The sequence below is a fragment of the Heptranchias perlo genome, chromosome 27 (assembly GCF_035084215.1).
Source record: "Heptranchias perlo isolate sHepPer1 chromosome 27, sHepPer1.hap1, whole genome shotgun sequence".
Classification (NCBI taxonomy): domain Eukaryota; kingdom Metazoa; phylum Chordata; class Chondrichthyes; order Hexanchiformes; family Hexanchidae; genus Heptranchias; species Heptranchias perlo.
The window spans coordinates 8,559,001-8,575,619 of NC_090351.1; the positions used below are offsets into that span (position 1 = coordinate 8,559,001).

Consider the following 16,619-nt stretch of genomic DNA (forward strand, 5'->3'; position numbering starts at 1 on the left):
AACAACTTTACTATTCTCTTCAAAATCGATAAATAACAAAGAGTTTTCATCTGTGCTATCCCTTAACATAGAATTGATCTTTGAAACAATGGTCACTCTCAGCCTGTCCGTCTGTACCTGATCAAAGTGTCGAGCTGACTGTTTTGAATAGATTGATACCTGGCGGAAACCAGGCCGGGGGAGGCAGTTAAAATGGAGCGAGCGATTTACCCATTCCTTTCTCGTCCCGATCTGACCGACTACCTTTTAAATTGCAGGCGGCAAGGGCACCCGCCCCAAGCTGGTGGGGTCCTCTTTAAATATGCAGACCGGGCTCCGATGACCTCATCAGGGCCCGATGTGCTATTTTAACCTGAGGCCTGAGCTGGGGAGCAGTGGTGGTTCCCTCACCAGGCTAAACATGCCGAGAACAGCGGTCAGGGCCAGAAGAGACCTGGAAAAGTAAGCTTTCTCATTTTTTTTTAGTTTCCATGTGGGCCAGGAGGAGCAGGAATAATTTTGAATTATCGGGACTGGGCTGTATGACCAAGAAGGCAGGGCAGATTACCAGTGAATGATGAAACTGCGACATCCTTGAATGGTTACTGTCAGACAAATGGTCTCAACACTGTCTCTTTCTTTCAGGGAGAGAGGGTTAAACACTTTCTTGTTCCGCCCTCACTGTGGTGAGGCAGGAGCTGTGACACACCTACTGACAGCGTATATGACAGCGGATAACATCGCCCACGGACTCAATCTGAAAAAGGTTGGTACACAGAGAGAGAGAGAGAGGGGAAACGGGGAAGGAGAGAGATCGTGAGCAGGTTTGAAGTGAATCCCATCAAATATATTTTTCTCCTTTTCCACCTGGAGCAGACACTCAAACAGCCGACATATTCTCCATTTGGAAAAGTAAAAAAAAAGACTTAACTGAACGGCAGCTCCTCATGCTGAAATAACATAGAAGTCTGGCAGAATGTCTTGGAAACGGCAAGTACCTGACCTCAGTTGGGTAGGGCTGCCAACCCTCCAGGCTTGCCCTGCGGTCTCCAGGAATTGAAGATTAATCTCTGCTGCGAGCAACACCCAGGAGAAAAATCATGGGGGCGTTAAAATAAATACGTTTTCTTTTTCATTATCTTTAAACGCTTTCATTTATTATTTACAAAAATATAGGAGTTGGGCGAGAAAAGGCTGTTTGACAGTCAAGAATCATCCAATTGAGTCATGGAGAGTCTGCAATTGGTGTGGGAAGACGGTGTGCCATGAGGATGGACTTGTTGGGTAGACCAATGGCGGCAGCATAGGAGCAGGGCAGTGGGAGTCGGGACGTCATGTAATGAAACCTCCAGGAATATATCCAACCAGAGTTGGCAACCCTACATTTGAGAAATCCTACTCTGCCTATTAAGGGGCAGTGCACAGCAATTACAAAGCCAGCCCTGTCAGGGTGGCAGAGCTGGGGGTGGGGACTGTCTACGCTGGGAATTGATGCTTTCCTGGCCTAGAAGGGGAAGACTGGAGGCCGAGGCAGATGAGGTGCACTTGGTGCAAATGGGCCCCAGCAAGGGGTTCCGGCCCGGACACCCAAAGAAGGGCAATTAAAGGCCAAAAAAAATTAATATTGGCGCCCTTACATAAGGAGCCAAAGGGGGCACCGAATGGGGTTTTTGGAGAGGCGGCGGGGGGGGGGGGGGGGGTGCATGTAACCTTCTGGATAACTGGTGGTTGGAAGACATAGGGCAGATGGTCACCGAGAGCTGCCCATAGTGGTGGGGGTGTCTGCCAGTCCCGATCAAATAAGATGCTCTGAACTGACGCTGCAAACTGTGGCGGATCAGAGCCGGAATCCTGGTGCAACGGAGAAACAGCCCTCTCTCTCTCATTGTTCTACCTCCTGGTGGCATCTGGTACTGCACCAGTAGTAGATTTTAATGCAGTTATTTTATAATTGCGATTCAAAGCTATATCGCAAAATGATATCACAAAGATCAACACTCTGATGGATAATTTTCTGTATAATAACCACCAGTGGAGCTTAGTGAGCGAGTAAATGTACCATTTGATGTGGTACTGAGTCCTACAGACCAGGAAGGCCCCAAATTGAATCTATGGTTTGTGCTGAGTTAATGGTTCTCCGGTGAGGTGGTGATAGGGGGCATGGAGTTCCCGAGATGGGAGGAGCAAGCCTGCTCCCGATTGCGATCCAGCAACCTCTGCTGGGCAGCACGGGGCCGTGAACATTGGGTAAAGACAGGATTAGGTTTGGTTGTGGTGTCCCCTGGCTAAATCAGTGGAGGAAGATTAGCAAGAGATAGGAACACAGGAACAGGAGAAGGCCCTTCGAGCCTGCTCCATCATTCAATTGGATCATGGTTGATCTTTACCTCAACTCCATTTACCTACCACACCTTCATATCCCTTGATACCCAATGAAATAAGAAGGACTTGCCTTGTATTTTCACCATGGGTTTGGGAGGGGTCTGGATTGTATTTCAGGGACTGTGGAGGTCAACATCTAAGAACCTATAGAGGATGCTTATAATGTTGCGAAAAATAGTAGTAAGCCTGAGGATTGGGGGAGTTTTAGAAACCAGCAAAGGACGACCAAAAAAGTGATAAAAAGGGAAAAAATAGAATACAAGAGTAAACTAGAAATATAAAAACAGATTGTAAGAGCTTCTACCACAAGTATGCAAAAAGGAAGAGAGTAGCAAAAGTAAACGTTGGTCCCTTAAAGACGGAAACAGGAGAAATTATAATGGGGAATAAGGAAATGGCAGAGACGTTAAACAAATATTTTGTATCTGTTTTCACAGTAGAAGACACAAAAAGCATACCAAAAATAGTAGGGAATCAAGGGACAAATGAGAGTGAGGAACTTAAAACAATTAATGTCAGTAGAAAAAAAGTATTGACAAACTAATGGGACTAAAAGCCGACAAATCCCCTGGACCTGATGGCCTACATCCTAGGGTTCTAAAAGAGGTGGCTGCAGAGATAGTGGATGCATTGGTTATGATCTTCCAAAATTCCCTAGATTCTAGAACGGTCCCAGCGGATTGGTAGGTAGCAAATGTAACCCTGCTATTCAAGAAAGGCGGGAGAGAGAAAACAAGGAACTACAGGCCAGTTAGCTTGACATCAGTCATCGGGAAAATGCTGGAATCCATCATTAAGGACGTTGTAACAGGGCACTTAGAAAATCATAATTTGATTAGGCAGAGTCAACATGGTTTTATGAAAGGGAAATCGTGTTTAACAAATTTCTTAGAGTTTTTTGAGGATGCAACTAGCAGGGTAGATAAAGGTGAACCAGTGGATGTAGTATATTTAGATTTCCAAAAGCCATTCGACAAGGTGCCGCATAAAAGTTTGCTATGCAAGATAAGGGCTCATGGGGTTGAGGGTAATATATTAGCATGGATAGAGGATTGGTTAATGGACAGAAAACAGAGAGTAGGGATAAACGGGTCATTCTCAGGTTGGCAGGCTGTAACTTGTGGGGTGCCGCAAGGATCAGTGCTTGGGCCTCAGCTATTTACAATCTATATTAATGACTTAGATGAAGGGACCGAGTGTAATGTATCCAAGTTTGCTGACGATATAAAGCTAGATGGAAAAGTAAGCTGTGAGGAGGACAAAAAGAGTCTGCAAAGGGATATAGACAGGTTAAATGAGTGGGCAAGAAGATGGCAGATGGAGTATAATGTGGGGAAATGTGAGGTTATTCACTTTGGTAGGAAGAATAGAAAAGCAGAATATATTTTAAATGGTGAGAAACTATTAAATGTTGGTGTTCAGAGAGATCTGGGTATCCTCGTACAAGAAACACAGAAAGTTAGCATGCAGGTACAGCAAGCAATTAAGAAGGCAAATGGCATGTTGGCCTTTATTGCAAGGGGGTTGGAGTACAAGAGTAAGGAAGTCTTGCTACAATTGTACAGGGCTTTGGTGAGACCACACCTGGACTACTGCATACAGTTTTGGTCTCCTTATCTGAGGAAGGATATATTTGCCTTGGAGGCGGTGCAATGAAGATTCACTAGATTGATTCTTGGGATGAGAGGGTTGTCCTATGAGGAGAGGTTGAGTAGAATGGGCCTATACTCTCTGGAGTTTAGAAGAATGAGAGGGGATCTCATTGTAACATATAAGATTCTGAGGGGGCTTGACAGGGTAGATACTGAGAGGTTGTTTCCCCTGGCTGGCAAGCCTAGAACTAGAGGGCATAGTCTCAGAATAAGGGGTCGGACATTTAGGACTGAGATGAGGAGGAATTTCTTCACTCAGAGGGTTGTGAATCTTTGGAATTCTATACCTCAGAGGGCTGTCGATACTGAGTCGTTAAGTATATTCAAGACTGAGATAGATAGATTTTCAGACTCAAGGGGAATCAAGGGATATGGGGATCGAGCTGGAAAGTGGAGTTGAGGCCAAAGATCAGCCATGATCTTATTGAATGGTGGAGCAGGCTTGAGGGGGCATTTGGCCTACTCCTGCTCCTATTTCTTATGTTCTTAATATTATTATTCACATCCTCAGTCTTATTAGTATTATTGTTACCCCATTGCTCCTGGACTGGTAAATAGCTCTGTTGAAATAGCTCCTTGAGTTTACCCATGGGGCTGAAGCTGACATTTATAGGTCCTGTTCTTCTTTCAGAGCCCGGTGCTGCAGTACTTGTACTTTCTGACCCAGATCCCCATCGCCTTGTCTCCTCTCAGCAACAACAGCCTCTTCCTGGAGTACGCCAAGAATCCACTTCCCGAGTACCAGAAGAAAGGCCTGAAGATCTCACTCTCCACTGATGACCCCATGCAGTTCCACTACACAAAGGTGAGAACATCCCAGATCATTCCTCCAGCAGGCTCAGGCACTGCCAGGTGTATTAGGGGCAGGGCAGTGAAATAAACATTTAAAAGCAATCCTGAAGGTTCACTGGGTAATTGCATAGTAGGGCGCTCGATCACATGGCATGGGCAGGTCCCTGACCTGTGCTGAGTTAGCTGCTCTGATCAGGGCACTGTTGGAGGTTCTACAATCAGCCAAAGCTTAGGGATCATTAAAATCAGCTAGGGTTCCCATTCCGATCACTATTCCCCTGCTAGAAGAAAGAAAAGAAGGAACTTGTATTTATATAGCACCTTTTACAACCTCCGGACATCCCAAAGTGCATCACAACCAATGAAGTACTTTTGAGGTGTTGTCACTGTTGCAATGTAGGAAATAGGGCAACTAATTTGCACGCAGCAAGGTCCCACAAACAGCAATGGGATAATGACCAGATAATCTGTTTTTTACTGAAGTTGGTTGAGGGATAAATATTGGCCAGAACACCAGGGAAAACTCCTCAGCTCTTCTTTGAATAGTGTCATGGGATTTTTTATATCCACCTGAAAGGGTAGGACCTCTCCTCCGAGTAATGGCACCTCCGACAGTGCAGCATTTCCTCGGTACTGCATCGAAATGCCAGCCTAGATTATGTGCTCGAGCCTCTGGAGTGGGACTTGAACCAACAACCTTCTGACTCCAGAGGTGCAAGTGCTACCACTGAGCTGAAGGTGTGTATGTGTGGGTGTTGAGTGAGGATTAGGCTTGGATCCACATCCCCCAAGATCAAACAGCCACCAACACTCACTGAAGATTAACAATTTGGTTAAGGTACTAGAGGGCTCCAGTACCTATCAGCCTGAACTACTGCCTTCAGAAGAGGAGGGATGAGAGGAGAGAAAGACACAGAACTACCCTGAACTAGTACTCTCACACTTCAAGGCACTGGCTATCCTCAGATACCTAACCCAAGTGACCGTTCTTCATACGTGAGGCTAGATAGTGGTCGACAGCCATCCCCATATTTTTCTCACTCGACGTTCACAGCAGGGTTACTGGAAGTGGCAACACAGGCTGATCTTTTCCCACACCCCATAGGGCCTAGAGGATCCAAGGCTAATTGTAATGCCTATCCCAAAGCCGTGGCTGAGATCAGATTGTGCCGGAGACCCTCCTAGTCAGTACGGCACAATTCCACACCCGGGCAGCACATTTATCAACTGAGCTACCAGAGCAGCTCACTTTACGGAGCTGTGAATTTCTCAAACTCAGCAGTGGTTGCCAGATGTTTGGACAGGTCATTACGTGGAGCCTCAAGGAGAGATTGCCTGTATTCTCCCGCTCCCTTGCCTTCTGTCAGGTACTGACAGGAGAATTGGATTGCCCACCTTCTCAAGGCTCTCTGGATGGACAGCTGGAGAATTGAAAGGCAACGAAAGAAAACGACGGACTGTTTGAAATTGGTGCGTTGTTCCAGTTTAGGCCATTGGGTTCACGTATAGTTCACCCAGAAACCACAACCACTGGGCCTAAGCAATGAGGCTGAGTGCAGTCCCCAGACAAAAAATCCATTTTCCTCATTGCTAATAAGCATCTAATTTAGGGAATTCTTACTGGTATGTTTTGTTTTTTTTATTCTTTCTCAGGATATGGGCGTCGCTGGCAAGGCCAGCATTTATTATCCACCTCTAGTTGCCCTTGAGGAGGTGGTGATGGGCCTTCTTCTAAACATTTGATATAACTGAGTGGCTTGCTAGGCCATTTCAGGGCGCAGTTAAGAGTCAACCACATTGGTGTGGGACTGGAGTCACATATAGGCCAGACCGGTAAGGTATCCTTCCCTAAAGGACCAGTTGGGACATTACGACAATCCAACAGCTTCGTGGTCACTTTTACTCACACCAGCTTTTTAATTCCAGATTTATTTTGTTTATTTGTAAAACTGGATTCAAATTCCTAAACTGCCAATGGTGGGATTTAAACTCATGTTCTAGTGGATTATTACTGCATTAACATAACCACCATGCTACCATGGCCACCAGGACCTGCTACCGTACCCCTGTCCTCTACTATTACCATGTATCGGTGTAAAATAGACGATTGACATGTTTTTAATTGTGTATCACATGTTGACAGGAACCACTGATGGAGGAATATGCCATTGCCGCTCAGGTCTTCAAGCTTAGTACCTGTGACATATGTGAGATAGCACGCAACAGCGTCCTGCAGAGTGGCTTCTCTGATGAGGTAACCGCTCACTACTTGGGGGTTTTCAAGCCTGTATCTGGGAGCGTTCGTACATCCATTCAAAACAAAACAATTCTTTTACACGTTAAAATATTCCAGCCTGATCACGCCATTACTTTTGATTTGATCATAAAGTGCCTTTCTTTCCTTTACAACAATAACTTGCACTTATAGTAGTAAAACACTCCAAGGCGCATCACAGGAGCGTTATCAAACAAAATTTGACACTGAGCCATATAGGAGATATTAGGACAGGTGACCAAAAGCTCGGTCAGAGGTAGGTTTTAAGGAGCATCTTAAAGGAGGAGAGAGAGGTAGAGAGACGGTGAGGTTCAGGGAGGGAATTCCAGAGCTTAGGGCCTAGGCAGCTGAAGGCATGGCCACCAATGGTAGAACAGTGAAAATCGGGGATGCACAAGAGGCCAGAATTGGAGGAACGCAGAGATCTCGAGGGTTGTAGGGCTGGAAGAGGTTACAGAGATAAGGAGGGGCGTGGTCACGGACAAATTTGAAAACAAGGATGAGAATTTTAAAACCGAGGCGTTGCTGGACTGGGAACCAACGTAGGACAGCGATGGATGAATGGGACTTGTTAATATAATGCACAGCTACACAGAAGAACTCAGCTAACATAATGATGGTTGATAGCAGTAAGGATGATGAATGAATAATATCAATTGTACATTTTATAAATAAAGGCACATATGTATATAAATAGAGGCATAGAGTACAAAAGCAAGGAAGTTATGCAAAACTTTTATAAATCACTGGTTAGGCCTCAGCTGGAGTATTGTCTCCAATTCTGGGCACCACACTTTAGGAAGGATGTCAAGGCCTTGGAGAAGGTGCAGAGAAGATTTACTAGAATGGTACCAGGGATGAGGGACTAGCGCATCTGGGATTGTTCTCCTCAGAGCAGAGAAGGTTAAACGGGAAATTTGCTAGAGGTGTTCAAAATTATGATGGCTTTTGATAGAGTAGATAAGGAGAAACTATTTCCATCGGCTGGAGGGTCAATAACCAGAGGACACAGATTTAAGATAATTAGCAGCAAGAAGCAGGTGGCAAACTGTCCGCACCACCCCTCACCCCTCCACAGCAGGATGCCCGGTAGTTCAGGAGATTTTAACTCCCAGGCCCCATTAGTATGCACTAAAACTGGCAGGAATGACATCAACATCAGCGGGTAGGAGACAAAATCCGTCTGGGGGGTGGGGGGAGTGAGGTCACCGCCAGGGACCCACAGAAATGGGCCTTCACAAAGTAAGGAAGGAATTGGGGGGATCGGAAAGTCTGCGATCGTGGGGTGTGGGACCCCAGGTCAGGGGAGGCCCAGGCTATCCTTATAGACCCAGGAGGCCCCACTTTATCCTCCTGGCCCGACAAGGAACCTATAAAAATAAAACTTCAATCTCACTTATCTGGGTCTCCTGTGGCCAGGATCTTGGCTGCCACCAGCTTTTGTTGGTGGATTCAAGGCTATGTGGGCCTCAGCTGGGATCGCGGTTAAAATGGTACGCATGTCTCAATGATGTCATCAGGACGTGACTTTGCCATTGAAATTAGGCCCCCACTCATTTGGGATGGGCGGTCTTCCGGTGCCTGAATTCAAGTAAGTTTAAATGGTTGGGGGAGGCGGGAACATATTGGGAATGCAGTGCAAACCCCACCCCCCTGCCATCATAACCACCCCCCCCCCCCCATTGCCCACACCACTCCTGCCGGGCGGGCTGGGTTAAAATCAATCTTTATATGATCAAAAGCATCGTGTCACACCTCAGAGTGTCACACCTCAGAGTGTCACAAGCCGAATATTCATGACTGGCTGAAATAATCACTGATCTGTTAAGCTGCCATTCAAATATCTCATTGACTAAATGAGAATGAATCAAAAGTAGCAAAAAAAAATACCAATGAGGAATAAATAACCAGCGGTAAACTCCTGATCATAAGGGACACGAGGTCTGCTTAACCTGAGTGCCTGGCGATGCTAAACCTGAAAGAATATTGAGTGCAGACTTGAAATATGTAATGGTATTATTAGCCCTAAGTTTGTCATATGCCCCTTCTTTAAATTTCATTTTAGGAACATAGGAACAGGAGTAGGCCATTCAGCCCCTCGAGCCAGTTCCGCCATTCATTTAGTTCATGGCTGATCCAAATCTTCACTCAATATATTCGCCATGGTTCTGTAACCCTTAATACCTTTGTCTAACAAAAATCTATCAATCTCAGTTTTGAAATTTTCAATTGACCCCCAGCCTCAACAGCTTTTTGAGGGAGAGACTTCCAGATTTCCACTGCCCTTTGTGTGAAGAAGTGCTTCCTGACATCACCCCTGAACAGCATAGCTCTAATTTTAAGGTTACGTCCCTTTGTTCTGGCGCCCCCACCCACCAGAGGAAATAGTTTCTCTCTATCTACCCTATCAAATCCTTTAATCGTCTTAAACACCTCAATTAAATCACCCCTTAATCTTCTATCATTTTAAGCTGAATTTCTCTACTCATCCAAGAAACTCCCTTTACTTCTTGTGCGAATATGTATAGTTTAGACCCTAATCCTATCTTATTTGAATCATTCTCGTTCATTGTTTACCGACTTATTTACCAGTTTTCTTTTTCCGCCTGCATACCAACATTCGCCGGAAAATTAATACACAGTGTTTTGAGATGCTTTGATGCGATATATGATGCAACCATTTATTTAATCTCATCCTGCAGGAGAAGGCAAATTTTCTGGGATCCAACTACCGCCAGGAAGGCCCATGGGGCAATTGCATTCAGAAGACGAACGTAGCTCAGATTCGAATGGCCTACCGTTACGAAACACTCTGCTACGAGCTTAACCTGATCAAGGAGGGATTGAAGGGTCTGGAATAAAGGCACTGATGCTGTGCATTCCGTCAGCGGGAATTTAGCGACGCGGATTGATCTGCCGTAAGCCGGGAAAGATACTCCTGTAGTTCCAGTTGCTCAGATCTCCAGAGAGACTGGGAGCACCTTAATTTTTCCAACGGCAGCAACTTGGGAAAATGCTTGCTGCGAAATGTCACCCAAACCCATGGCAGGACGCTGCCTAGCCTTTCAATACAAATAGAAACATTGTGGGGAAGTGGGCCTTCTGCTACAAGCATGGAATCTCAAGCTTGAGCTGCAGCTGTGGAAGGCCTCATAGATTCCAGTGATTTGAACCTTTCCGCCTTTCTCCATTGTGCAACCACTGGATCTGAAGTAAAGTAGCGAATTTAAGCTCTATTTATGTTTAGTTCAGTTTGATTAAGGATTGTTACAGTACAAACGCAGACTGTGCTTTGGAACTCTCCACTGTTTCACGAGTTGCCTCTAACAACCAGTAGCTGCCATCTTGAAAATCCTGGCGATGTGGTATTAAAGGGGCACCGTCTTCATCAGAATGTTTTCTGGTCTGTCTGCCCTCTTCCCTTCACTGAGCCCAGCCCCCTCTTTTTTCCTCTCCCTTGCTAGTTGCATGTTTAATAAAGTCAGGCCATTTGAGAATGTCATTGTGCAATACTGGAGGAATATAGTGTTGGAAATGACATTCGCCAATAATGCAATGGAACTGTAAGATTTTAGTCAATGTATTTGAGTCACCCCCTGCTCAGCTATTGTATGGTGTTGCTTTGCTGTAATAAATTCCTTTTTCTGGGGGGTTTTGGAAAAAAGAGCTAGCTTTCATTGTGACACCATGACTTCACGAACAAGTGACTCAACAACATTTTTCAAAAAGATTTAGGTTGCCACACTGTGTTACGCTGACAAATGCAGAGTCGCTTCCCCTGCTGGCCTAGTGGGTAAAAGTACTGCCTGGAACGGCACTGAAGAATACACAACTTCTGAGAGAGTTGGCTAATCTCAGTCATGTGGTGGGGGGGGCAATACGGGAACTACAATTGGCCTCAGTGCCCCAAGCAAGGGGAAAATCCCGATCAGTAACCAGTTACCTCTGATTTAATGTGGATGCGCATGCACGTCAGGTGAGGCTGGATCCGGCTCAGCTGTGATGCCCTCCCTGGTTGAATGTCTAGGCTCACACACGAATGGCCGCTTGGTTAAGGTAATGGAGGGCTTGGGATCACAACACAGCGTGGGTCATCGCCTTCGGGCGGGGAGGGCGCAGAAAATGTGTGAAAACAACAAATTAAAAATTAGCAGCCCTTTAAGTTGGAGTGGGATGCAGCTGGTTCATGAATCAGTCAAGCCTCAGGTTTGAATATTTAGCTCAACGCTGCCGTGCAAACAAGAAAAATGTAAATACGGTGTCAAACCTGCTGTTAGCTGCTGCGCACTACACCTGTATCCAGCTGGCAGTCAGTGTGGAGTACAGCTGAATACAGTCACTGCGGAGAGGGAGAAGTAGCTCCAATCACAGCGTTACCACATCTTATATCACACGCCCCTTTGAGTCGCGGCTTTCTCCTAGAAATCCACCTTTATATATATTTTAAAAAGAGCATCCGGCTTCACTGTGATGGATACACAAGCAAGTTCGTGTTTTATTTACATTTCAAGAAAGAAAAACCTTACGTGAGCACCGAGATAATTTTAATAAAAAGGATTTGTTCTTCGGACTACCTTAGGTTCAGTGTTCACCTGTAGGACATCGGGATACTAAAAAGAAAAAATGGGACAGAATTAAAAGTCACTTAGACGAGTGTGGATTGATTAGGGAAAGCCAGCACGGATTTGTTAAAGGCAAATCGTGTTTAACTAACCTGATAGAGTTTTTTGATGAAGTAACAGAGAGGGTAGATGAGGGCAATGCAGTTGATGTGGTGTATATGGACTTTCAAAAGGCGTTTGAAAAAGTGCCACATGGTAGGCTTATCATCAAAATTGTGGCCCATGGAATAAAGGGGGCAGTAGCAACATGGATACAGAATTGGCTAAAGGACAGGAAACAGAGAGTAGTGGTGAACGGTTGTCTTTCGGACTGGAGGGAGGTGTACAGTGGTGTTCCCCAGTGCTGGGACCTCTGCTTTTCTTGTTATATATTAATGACTTGGACTTGAGTGCACAGGGCACAATTTCAAAATTTGCAGATGACACAAAACTTGGAAGGGTAGTAAACAGAGAGGAGGATAGTGATAGACTTCAAGAGGATAGAGACAGGCTGGTAGCATGGGCAGACACGTGGCAGATGAAATTTAAAGCAGAAAAATGCGAAGCAATATATTTTGGTAGGAAGAACGAGCAGAGGCAATATAATTTAGAGGGCACAATTCTAAAAGGGGTACAGGAACAGAGGGATCTGGGGGTATATGTGCACAAATCGTTGAAGGTGGCAGGGCAGGTTGAGAAAGCGGTTAATAAAGCATACAGGATCCTGGGCTTTATAAATAGAGGCATAGAGTACAAAAGTAAGGAAGTCATGATGAACCTTTATAAAACACTGGTTCGGCCACAACTGGAGTATTGTGTCCAGTTCTGGACACTGCACTTCAGGAAAGATGTGAAAGCCTTAGAGAGGGTACAGAAGAGATTTACTAGAATGATTCCAGGGATGAGGGGGCTTTAGTTATGTGGATAGACTTGAGAAGCTGGGGTTGTTCTCCTTGAAACAGAGATGGTTGGGAGGAGATTTGATAGAGGTGTACAAAATCATGAAGGGTTTAGACAGAGTGGATAGAGAGAAACTGTTCCCATTGGTAGAAGGGTCAAGAACCAGAAGACATAGATTTAAGGTGATTGGCAAAAGAACCAAAGGTAACACGAGGAAAAACTTTTTTACACAGCGATTGGTTAGGATCTGGAATGCACTGCCTGAGGGGGTGAAGGAGGCAGATTCAATCATGGCCTTTAAAAGGGAACTGGATAAGTTCTTGAAAGGAAAAGATTTTGCAGGGCTACGGGAATAGGGCGGGGGAGTGGGACTAGATGGATTGCTCTTGCACAGAGCCGGCGCAGACTTGATGGGCCGAACGGCCTCCTTCCATGCTTTAACCTTTCTATGATTCTATGATTCTACATCAGAGTGTAATAACATCCATTTACCCAGCAGAACTGATCAGAATCCCCGTTATATAAAAAGAGGTCCTAGTGTTGACTAAACTAATATATAAGGCAACCGTCCGTCTCGAAAGACGATGGTGTAAGCGACAAAGCAGTCCAGCTACTCTGCCACACTGCCACATGGCGAGTGGCTGAAGAGTCCAATTCTCGAGTGACTGACCTTGCCACAGGTGGTGCGTAAATCGTAGGGTCAGATGATGAAACTAACGCAGTATTAACTCTTGAAGCCTGATGCGCTTTCTCCTTTGCTCTCTTCTCTTTGCTCTTTGTCTCCCTAATGTAGCACAGGCCTCCAGTGTGGTCTGTTGTTAGCCACATCGTCCCAGCTTGTTGTATCAACGATAAAAGTTTTCAAGTCCCCTCTTGCAAACCTCTTTAAACCTGAGCATAGGTCAGCCCGGCTGCCTTGAAGCATCTGCAAGCTCTCCATACAAGACAGCCTTTGGAATAGGCCCATCTTTGATCCGATATAGATGGCCAAGCCACAAAGGCATCAGTGTTTGAGGAAGATTAATAGACTTGGCAACTTAGCTTCATCAAGTACTTTGGAGTCAGTAACTTTGTCTTCCCACTTGATATATCGAATACGGCGGAGACAGTGGGTGTGGAAAGAGTTTAGCCTTCTCTCATGCTATAGGTGGTCCACGTCTCGCTGTAATTGGCTACAGGCAATTCCAGATCCATATCTTGGTGTTCAATGATTATTGCCTTTAACTCAACACAAACTTAATCAATTGGACGAATATGGTTGCTGCCTTTCAAATGTGAGAGTTTAGCTCATCATCTAGAGATAAGTTATCCAGCACAGTTGATCTTCGGTAGAAGAATTTGTGTACAACTCTTAGTGGTGTGTTAACTATTGAAACTTTAGTGCAGTCAACACACCCTGTGCAATGATCAGGGTCTTCTTCAAACTGATGGTTAGTCCAAATTCATCACAAGCTAGCGCAAAGCCATTGGAAAGTTGTTTAAATTCCTCTTCACTGTGTGAAACGAGCACTGCATCATCGGCAAAGGGAAATTCTCTCATCAACAGACGATTGTTTTTACTTTTTTGCCCAATTAGGGGCAGTTTATGGTATGAGCTCGAGTGAGATGACAGTCCAAACTCACCACACAGGACCCTCAGAGTCAACAGTCAGAGAAGAAATTGAGCCCAGTTCTCAGAGACGAAAGGCCAGTATTTAAATCATCATGGTGCATTGTAGATTGAAAATGAATCGCACCCTTTTGCCCATGACACAAAGGACTAAAACCCTTTTGTAATCACGGCACATTAAAGAACTGGTAGACACTGATTGCCATCGTCGTTATAAAAACGCATCAGGCAAACAGAATATGAAGGCCAGAAATTAATCATTAGATATTATAAATAGCACAGCAGCTCCCTGCCAGTGGGTTCAAAGGTGTAACCTTATCTCTACTTTCAGATAACAGTTTTAAACCAATTGAGCTTTGTCCTTACAGCTTTATCTGGACTTCCTCAATTCTGAAAATTGGATTACAGCCTTGTAATCAGTGGCAGAAATATATTATTCTATTTCTCTTTTTTTACCAATCTTCTCAGCCCTCCCTCCCCCTTCTAGACATGTGGTCTACTCACAGAGGTACATGTCCACAGGTGGCAGTCTCCCTCTGGTATCTCATGGGCAACCATTCTTCACAAGTGAGTGCCAAGAGCAGGGGAAGCCTCTTCTCCTGGTCTTTATAGATCTTACAAAGGTTTTTGACCTGGTCAGCGGAAAGGGCCTTTTCCAATTGCTGGAGAGAGTTGGCTGCCCCCCAACCCCAGTCCGCCTCAGTCTGATTCAGAGATTAGAGAGACTTGTAGCAAAAGCAGAGTTATTTTAATGGGAGATTTTAATTTTCATACAGATTGGGAAGAGCAGAGTAGTTCAAGTCAGAAAGGTAGTGAATTTTTTGACTTCATTCAAGATAGTTTTCTGGAGCAATGGCCCAGAAATTGCTTAGAAAAGAACAGTGAGTTCAACAGCGCTCACCATTGTTAGTGGTGAAATCGAGGAGCAAGTCCCGGCATTCGCACACGCGCAGTGAGCCAAAGAAATCCGGAACTTGCTCCTCCTGCTTCGCCGGCAATATGACAGCTTCGAGTTAAAGGGATATCGCCGGCTGGAATCAATGAAATCATTGAACCAGCGCCAACTTGCTCATCTGCCCTGCTGGAAAGTAACTAATATCGCCACAAAACACGTACACTTAAAAATACCAGGTCTAAACCAAGTTTTAACAGCATGGTTAGTCATAATGACTGCCAAACAACTAAAAATTCACTTTAAAAAATGTGGAGTCTCATATCACTCCTTATTGTGATAGATTTTGGTCATTAAAAACAATTAAATTCTAAAATTAAATTTTTTTTTTAGTTTTCCCTTCTATCTCTTTTAATTAATTTGATTATTTCTTACCCTCTCCCTTTTTTTTGCTGTCCATAACTGTTTTTACAATGATTTTAATGTTGTAACTTCCACTGCCTGGGTTTCACGTTCCAAGCCTGCAGAAAATGTTCACAGCGTGTCAAAAATGATTGGTCGAGAAGAGAGCGTGATGCTCTCACTTCTCCCATGTGTCCTAGCTTCACTGGAACTAACGCTGGGCTCTTCTCCGCTTCCTATTAGAGGAAGTGCCCGCAGTAAAGACCACGGCAAGTTACCGGGTTAGTATGAATCTATGGAGCGGCAAGCAGAGTTGGTTCACCGCCCGGAGCAATTTCTGGGCCATTTTGTTCTAGAACCAACAAGAGGGCAGGCTATACTAGATTTAGTAATGAGTAACGAGCCAGATTCAGTTAATAATCTAACAGTAAGGGAACATTTATCTAACAGTGATCATAATATGATCAAATTCAATGTTAGGTTTGAAAAGGAGAAACTTAACACAATTACTTAGATTCTAGATTTTGGTAAGGCTAAATTTAACGGGATGAGACAGAGACTGGTGACAGCAAACTGGTCAAAACTGTTATCGGGTAAAACTACAGATGAACAGTGGGAGGTATTCAAAAGAGAATTTAGCTTAATACATGACCCATATATACTCCGAAGGGGCAAGACCTCTACTTATCAAACAAAACAGCCATGATCAACAAAAGAGGTGAGAGATAACATAAAACTAAAGGAAAGAGCATATCAATACAAAGAATAGTGTAGAGCCAGGGGACTGCGAGAGATATAAAGAACAGCAAAGGGAGACAAAAAAGATAGTAAAAACTGCAAAAAAGGAATATGAAAAGAAACTTGCAAGGAATATCAGGATTAACACAATAAGTTTTTACAATTATATTAGAAGAAAAAGGGTAGCCAAGAGTAATGTGAGTCCTCTAAAAAACAGATGTGGGTAATATTGCAAATGAAAATAAGGAATTGTTGAATAATTACTTTGTGTCAGTCTTCACAGTAGAGAAAGAGATTCCAGGAAAACTAATAATGAATCAAGGACTGGAACTCACTAAAGTTAACGCAAGCAAGGAAACAATATTAGAAAAAGTAACAGTAGTAAAGACTGACAAAT

The 16,619-nt window shown here is 44.4% G+C and overlaps 1 protein-coding gene across 1 annotated transcript in view; it reads left to right on the plus strand.

The window, feature by feature from the left end:
• ampd1 (adenosine monophosphate deaminase 1 (isoform M)) overlaps positions 1-10,744 on the plus strand; it is a 49,609-nt gene extending 38,865 nt beyond the window's left edge. Inside the window, exons 12-15 of the mRNA XM_068007286.1 lie at positions 625-745; positions 4,645-4,818; positions 6,949-7,059; positions 9,783-10,744. Of these exons, the coding sequence (XP_067863387.1) occupies positions 625-745; positions 4,645-4,818; positions 6,949-7,059; positions 9,783-9,941 (565 nt within the window). The 3' untranslated portion in view covers positions 9,942-10,744. The remainder of the gene's footprint in view (positions 1-624; positions 746-4,644; positions 4,819-6,948; positions 7,060-9,782) is intronic.
• Positions 10,745-16,619: the final 5,875 nt, after the last annotated feature.